General features: G+C 44.1%; 3 protein-coding genes across 3 annotated transcripts in view; 2 read left to right on the forward strand and 1 right to left on the reverse strand.

Moving 5' to 3' along the window:
• Nucleotides 1-6,021, forward strand: part of riok3 (RIO kinase 3 (yeast)) — a 9,783-nt gene extending 3,762 nt beyond the window's left edge. The window contains exons 4-13 of the mRNA XM_079291826.1: nucleotides 584-691; nucleotides 774-883; nucleotides 997-1,140; nucleotides 1,230-1,357; nucleotides 2,234-2,416; nucleotides 2,830-2,989; nucleotides 3,187-3,267; nucleotides 3,381-3,470; nucleotides 3,687-3,797; nucleotides 3,891-6,021. Of these exons, the coding sequence (XP_079147952.1) occupies nucleotides 584-691; nucleotides 774-883; nucleotides 997-1,140; nucleotides 1,230-1,357; nucleotides 2,234-2,416; nucleotides 2,830-2,989; nucleotides 3,187-3,267; nucleotides 3,381-3,470; nucleotides 3,687-3,797; nucleotides 3,891-4,004 (1,229 nt within the window). The 3' untranslated portion in view covers nucleotides 4,005-6,021. The remainder of the gene's footprint in view (nucleotides 1-583; nucleotides 692-773; nucleotides 884-996; nucleotides 1,141-1,229; nucleotides 1,358-2,233; nucleotides 2,417-2,829; nucleotides 2,990-3,186; nucleotides 3,268-3,380; nucleotides 3,471-3,686; nucleotides 3,798-3,890) is intronic.
• fars2 (phenylalanyl-tRNA synthetase 2, mitochondrial) overlaps nucleotides 1-7,500 on the reverse strand; it is a 314,225-nt gene that overhangs the window by 101,198 nt on the left and 205,527 nt on the right. The gene's annotated exons all lie outside the window — the stretch shown is intronic.
• rmc1 (regulator of MON1-CCZ1) overlaps nucleotides 7,000-7,500 on the forward strand; it is a 10,962-nt gene continuing 10,461 nt past the window's right edge. The window contains exon 1 of the mRNA XM_079291647.1: nucleotides 7,000-7,196. Coding sequence (XP_079147773.1) covers nucleotides 7,095-7,196 — 102 coding nt within the window. The 5' untranslated portion in view covers nucleotides 7,000-7,094. The remainder of the gene's footprint in view (nucleotides 7,197-7,500) is intronic.

Consider the following 7,500-nt stretch of genomic DNA (forward strand, 5'->3'; position numbering starts at 1 on the left):
TCTGAGACTCACCTGTAGAGACCCGTCCTCTGAGACTCACCTGTAGAGACCCGTCCTCTGAGACTCGCCTGTAGAGACCCGTCCTCTGAGACTCACCTGTAGAGACCCGTCCTCTGAGACTCGCCTGTAGAGACCCGTCCTCTGAGACTCGCCTGTAGAGACCGGTCCTCTGAGACTCGCCTGTAGAGACCCGTCCTCTGAGACTCACCTGTAGAGACCCGTCCTCTGAGACTCGCCTGTAGAGACCCGTCCTCTGAGACTCGCCTGTAGAGACCCGTCCTCTGAGACTCGCCTGTAGAGACCCGTCCTCTGAGACTCGCCTGTAGAGACCCGTCCTCTGAGACTCACCTGTAGAGACCCGTCCTCTGAGACTCGCCTGTAGAGACCCGTCCTCTGAGACTCGCCTGTAGAGACCCGTCCTCTGAGACTCGCCTGTAGAGACCGGTCCTCTGAGACTCGCCTGTAGAGACCCGTCCTCTGAGACTCGCCTGTAGAGACCCGTCCTCTGAGACTCGCCTGTAGAGACCCGTCCTCTGAGACTCGCCTGTACTGATTACTAACTGATGGACATCTTTGTCTCCAGTGTCCATCTCCTTTGAGAACTACCGGATGGTCCACCCGTACGAGGACAGCGACAGCTCGGAGGACGAGGTGGACTGGCAGGACACGAGACACGACCCCTACAGAGCAGGTAAGTCACAACATGATGTTGATCTGGTTAATGTGTGCACATTAACGAAGCTTGGTGGTGTTTCTGTGTTTGATGTGATCAGAGAAGCCTCAGACGACACCGAGGAGAGGCTTCAGCGGGAAAGGAAAGAACATCACCACCAAACACGACGAGGTGATCTGTGGACGCAAGAACACGGCTCGCATGGACAACGTGAGACCAACACTGTTCGTCTTCATTCGTTTGTTCACCTTTAAGAAGCTTCTTCAGCTCCGTGCTGGAGCTCTTAAAGGTGCAGAATTATCTGATTTTGTTTGCGTCCTCAGTTTGCTCCAGAGGTCCACGTGGGCGACGGGATGGGGATGGACCTGAAGTTGTCCAACCAGGTGTTTAACTCCCTGAAGCAGCACTGCTACAGCGAGCAGAGACGCAGCGCCAGACTGCACGAGAAGAAGGAGCACTCCACTGCTGTACGCAGGAATAGAATCATTTCTCTCATTGTTAGATTATGAGACAGAATCGTGGGGTTTTCTCCGTCACTCTCTCTCTCTCTCTTCAGGAACAAGCGGTGGACCCTCGCACTCGTCTGCTCATGTATAAAATGGTGAACGCCGGCGTTCTGGAGAGCATCAACGGCTGCATCAGCACCGGGAAAGAGTCGGTGGTCTTCCACGCCAACGGAGGAAGGTGGGTGGAGCAGAAACAGACTCTTGGTCTCGTCCATTCTTACATTCACGCAGGCTACAACCACACGAGCGTCAAAGCATCTCGTTCAGGAAGAATCCAATGGTTTGAACCCACCTTCAGTAGAACAGAACCAAAGACCGGAGGTTTGAACCCACCTTCAGTAGAACAGAACCAAAGACCGGAGGTTTGAACCCACCTTCAGCAGTAGAACAGAACCAAAGACCGGAGGTTTGAACCCACCTTCAGTAGTAGAACAGAACCAAAGACCAGAGGTTTGAACCCACCTTCAGTAGAACAGAACCAAAGACCGGAGGTTTGAACCCACCTTCAGTAGTAGAACAGAACCAAAGACCAGAGGTTTGAACCCACCTTCAGTAGTAGAACAGAACCAAAGACCGGAGGTTTGAACCCACCTTCAGTAGAACAGAACCAAAGACCGGAGGTTTGAACCCACCTTCAGTAGAACAGAACCAAAGACCGGAGGTTTGAACCCACCTTCAGTAGAACAGAACCAAAGACCGGAGGTTTGAACCCACCTTCAGTAGAACAGAACCAAAGACCGGAGGTTTGAACCCACCTTCAGTAGAACAGAACCAAAGACCGGAGGTTTGAACCCACCTTCAGTAGAACAGAACCAAAGACCGGAGGTTTGAACCCACCTTCAGTAGAACAGAACCAAAGACCGCAGGTTTGAACCCACCTTCAGTAGAACAGAACCAAAGACCGGAGGTTTGAACCCACCTTCAGTAGAACAGAACCAAAGACCGGAGGTTTGAACCCACCTTCAGTAGAACAGAACCAAAGACCGCAGGTTTGAACCCACCTTCAGTAGAACAGAACCAAAGACCGGAGGTTTGAACCCACCTTGTGTTTCAGCCTGGAGGAGCAGCCGGTTCCAGACGAAGTGGTGCTGAAGGTCTACAAGACGACGCTGAACGAGTTCAAGAACAGAGACCGCTACATCAAGGACGACTACCGCTTCATCGACCGCTTCAGCAAGCTGAACCCGCGGAAGGTCATCAAGCTGTGGGCCGAGAAGGAGATGCACAACCTGACCAGGTAGACCCCCTCCTGCGGTGCTGCTGGTCTTCAACCCTCTGAACCTCTGGGGCTCTACTTCTTATCTACTGATCTACTACTTATCAACTATTGTCTCTATGTTTAAAGAAAACACGCTTTCAATCCCACCGGAGTGTTGTTGGGGGTTCAGAGGGTTAGTGTGTGTGTGTGTGTGTGTGTGTGTGTGTGTGTGTGTGTGTGTGTGTGTGTGTGTGTGTGTGTGTGTGTGTGTGTGTGTGTGTGTGTGTGTGTGTGTGTGTGTGTGTGTGTGTGTGTGTGTGTGTGTGTGTGTGTGTGTGTGTGTGTGTGTGTGTGTGTGTGTGTGTGTGTGTGTGTGTGTGTGTGTGTGTGTGTGTGTGGTAATGAATCTAAAGTGTTTGTAACGACTCAGACGTTGTAAATGTGTCGTTCAGGATGCAGAAGGCAGAGATTCCGTGTCCAGAGGTGGTGGTGCTGAAGAAACACATCCTGGTGATGTCGTTCATCGGTAAAGACCACATCCCTGCTCCCAAACTCAAAGACGTGGTGCTGAGCTCAGAGGACATGAAGACCGCCTTCTACCAGGTCCTACATGTACGTACCGCTGGTACTGCACTGTGTACTTACAGAGAAGTAAACAGCAGCTCGGCTGTGATTCACTCTGTTTTACGTCGGTACTGGTTCGTACAATAACTGCATACAACAGTGACATATCTTAGGGCTACAGTTTAAGTATTCTAGGACTTCAAACTACCATTTACCCAGAATGCCGTTGGGCTCTGTCTGTGCAGGTGATGCAGCAGCTGTATCAGGAGTGTAATCTGGTTCACGCTGACCTCAGTGAATACAACATGCTGTGGCACCAAGGAAAGGTGAGAACTCTTCACTCTCCATGTTTCTGATTCCTTCAAGCTGTCCTCCGTCCTTCATGACTTCCTGTTACTCCATATTTCTCTGATCCTCTTCATCATTGTGTGTGTTCCAGGTGTGGTTGATAGACGTGGGTCAGTCGGTGGAGCCCACTCATCCTCATGCTCTGGAGTTCCTCTTCAGAGACTGCAGGAACGTTGCGACGGTAAGCGAGTTTATTTTATCTTAAAGCTGTAAATGAAAGTAAAGTGTTTTAACAACAGAACTGCAGGATTCAGTGTGAGAACATCAAATAGAAAATGTAGAAACTATTTATTCTAGCAGAATTTGTGTTGTTTATTTGTCTCAGTAAAGTTTATATAGTGTGTGTGTGTGTGTGTGTGTGTGTGTGTGTGTGTGTGTGTGTGTATTTGTCCCACAGTTCTTCCAGAAGAGAGGAGTGAGTGAAGCGATGAGTGTTTACGAGCTTTTCAACACCGTGAGCGGACTGAACATCCCTGTTGGTGAAGAAGAGGCCGAGTTCATAGCTGAGGTAACGCACACGCACACACACACACACCTATAGATATACACGTGCACAAAAAACCTTTTCTTTTGCAGTAAAGCATTTCATTCTGTGTGACAGATTGTTGCGTTGGAGAAGAGGAACGAGGATCACGTTCAGCGTCGAGGGAAGAAGATGTTTCCTGTTTCCTCTGAAGACGAAGATCCTCCGTTACAACCCGACTCTGACGACTAACACACACACACACACACACACACACACACACACCCTCTCTTCACGACCCCGCCGTGTTGAAAACAAGCTGTAGAAGAAGAGCCGAGTGCAGCAGGCCTCCTCCTCCAACCATCACCCACCAACCGCTTCCTTTGAACAGGCCGACGGCGCTCCGCCTCCTGGCTGCAGGTGGGCGGAGCTTCAGCGTGTTGGATGTTGAAGTCGGAGCGTCCTCGGAGACCACAACTCACATCCTCCTCCTGATCTTTATGATCTTTATGATCTTTATCACAGCGAGTAATGAAGATCACAATACTAAACGAGTAACGAGAGAACGGCTCCGTCGACTATAAACCAACTCTGAGAGGGTTGATTCTGAGTTCATGTCACGGATATCAAATTCGGGAGATGATGCAGAAGATCACAAATATTATTTATTTTATTCTTTTTGTGATGGAACAGATATGAAAGAAAATCTACTGAAGCTTCAGTGACGAAAAAGAGCAAATATACACCAAAAAAAGGCTAAATGTAACATAAATATTCAGCTCAAAACGAGTAGAACAATTTCAATAAAAGAATATTAAATCTGAGCAGAAATGAAAAATTCCATATTACAAATATATATTATTATAATATTTTATGATAATGTTTATTTACAGACACAATTGAAGCAAGATCAAAGATTCATGACGGCGATGAATCACAACATTAGAAATAGGGCTGCAACTCACGATTATTTTAATAATCGATTAATCGGGTGATTCTTTTTCCGATTAATCGGATAAAAAATTTGTTTTTTGAAAAAAGCATTAATTTCCAACCCTTTAGTCAAACACAGAACTGACCTTCAGAAAGTGCACAAACAGGTTGCTCCTTCAACATCCCTGAGCTGTTAAAGTCCAAATTAAAAACAAATGGATGAACACAAAAATATGTATATTTTAGTTTAAAGGGACCTGAGCTGTCAGAACAATAAATAATTTATAAAAAATAAAGAAATACAAATCAGAAAACAGGATTTGTTTGAACGTCAGAACTTGTTCTCTACACTACACGCACAAACTGAATCATCACGTGGTGCTGCCGTGCATATCACGTCGCTTTTGCATATCTTGCCATGAACACACTTTTTCAATGTATTAAGTGTGAAGTGCTCCCACACCTCGGACCACTGAGGTCGCACTGATTCCTCCGCCATGTTTCAGAACCACGTTACGGGTCCGATGCTCTTTCCTCTGTTGTAAATAGTTTGGTCGCATGTTTACTTTTATTGTGAAGAGCATGAAAACGGAAGTGATTTGCATGCAATGTGCTATGATACGACAATGATAAGTGAAAACCCAACGTACATGTCGGTCTGTTCACTGTAACAGTTGTTGAACTGCAGCTTTCAGGAAGTGAAGTGTTCCGTTCTGAGCACGTGTGTTGGTCGTCAGTAGAAGCTCCACTTCACAACAACCTGTACGCGCTCTTCTTTTCCCTCAAACATCTCCGCGACTTATTGAGTGGCGTAATAATCGCGCGACACAACGAATCGACAATGAAAACAATTTTAATCATCGATTATTATCGATTTGTTGTTGCAGCCCTAGAAATATTACAACAAATGCATAAATGTATTCTCTAACTCTTGTCATTCTGCCTCGACATCTATTTTTAATTCTCATCTTTCTTTCACTCTTTTTATTTCGCTTCACTGAAATCCATCGAAGGAAAAAATATATTTTAATGTGTCAAAAAAAAAGGTGAGAAGACTTTCAGCCAGACGCTGAAGAACCGCTTCAGTTCATTATTCACTTCTTTCTCCGTCTCCTTTCAGGGGTGAAACATGGCGGGGGAGGGGTCAGAGGTCACGGCTGTTTGGTTTTGTAGAAGCTTAGTTATTAAATGTTTTATTAAATGTTTTGGTAACACTTGAAATTGAAGCGCAGAAGAAACAAATGAATGTTTTTGATGTTTGTGTGATGACGATACCAAAGCTTTTAGTTTGTGACTTTAATCTAAACGGATATAAAGAATGAAGGTTTCTCTCAGAGTGATGTCGTGATGGATTTATTCTAATGAATCGCTGACATTTAACGAAAATGAAAACTCTCCTTTTGTCTTTCTATTGTTTTTATGCAAACATGTAATATCAGTTAAACACTGGAAGGTTTGTTTACAACGTTACTTAAGAGATATAATTAATGTTTCTCTCTTAATCACGTGATCGTCAGGCATCGCATGACTCACGGCAGCAAAAAACACCACAAGCAGACATCCGGTCTGACTTCTTCAGAATAAGAGTAATTTCTATAAATATGAACTCGCACCAAACTAATTTGGTAAACAACGTGAAAATAATAGCAGTTCTATATATATATATTAGTGGTGGGCAAGTTAACGCGTTAATTTCGCGTTAACGCATTCATTAATTAACGCCGACAATTATTTTATACACATACATAACAAGAGGGTGACAAGAACAGTGGATAAAAGCCAGCAAACTTCTACAGTCAGTCAGGTTAGTGCACCTCTATGCTGACATTCACGGTAAACGCATTTAAACGCACAGAGCGGGCGAGCGTAGGACTTTGAAAGTTAGCGGAAAGATTAACGTGAGACAACATCCGGTTTCTTCAGACGAACATCCGGTTTTCAGAATAAGATGCCAACAAAGTATGAATTATATTCACATTAAGTATAAAACATGCTACCTGCATCTCGTGAACCAAATGTTATTGCCCTTTAGTTCATGTAGCAGTACTTTTAAAACAAGTGCTCAATACACTACTTTTGAATTCATGATTGAACTTTGCCATAACAATGCAATTAATCGTGATTAAATATTTGAATCGTTGCCCAACACTAATATATATATATATATTCTGACTGCATATATAATATTTTAGTTGTGGATTTTTTTATATTCTTTACTGTTTTATTACTTATTTACTTATTTATTATTTTATTTTATCTATTCCCCGCTTTTATTCTGAAGACCCAAACCGGAAAGCGGAAGAGTAATGGCCGCCCCTTGACGTGAAGCGTCTCTCCTCTGCAGTTGTGGTTTGTCAGGACTCTGAACAACCGTATTAAGTATCATAAATACAACATTAAGACGTCATCATGAGCGAGGATCACTTCTACCTGGAGCTCTGTGAGAACCCGGTCCAGTTCGAACACGCCTCGAGCGTCAACAACGTCTTCTTCGACGAGGCCAACAAGCAGGTGAGCTAAGCTAAGCTAGCTGTTATCTGTCTTACTCTTTATGTTTATATACCGTGTAGATATATATATATATATATATACCGTGTAGATATATATATATATATATATATATATATATATATAAGTTATATATATAAACAGACAAGAACTTTGACTCATTATTATAGTGTTGGAGGAAGTATTCAAGTCGTTTACTGAAGTAAAAGTACTAATACCACACTGTATATACACTGTACAGTAAAAATACTAATATTAAAGTACTTATTACAGTAAAAGTACTAATACCACACTGTAAAAATACTCT

This window comes from Melanostigma gelatinosum (assembly GCF_949748355.1).
Source record: "Melanostigma gelatinosum genome assembly, chromosome: 20".
Taxonomy (NCBI): Eukaryota; Metazoa; Chordata; class Actinopteri; order Perciformes; family Zoarcidae; genus Melanostigma; species Melanostigma gelatinosum.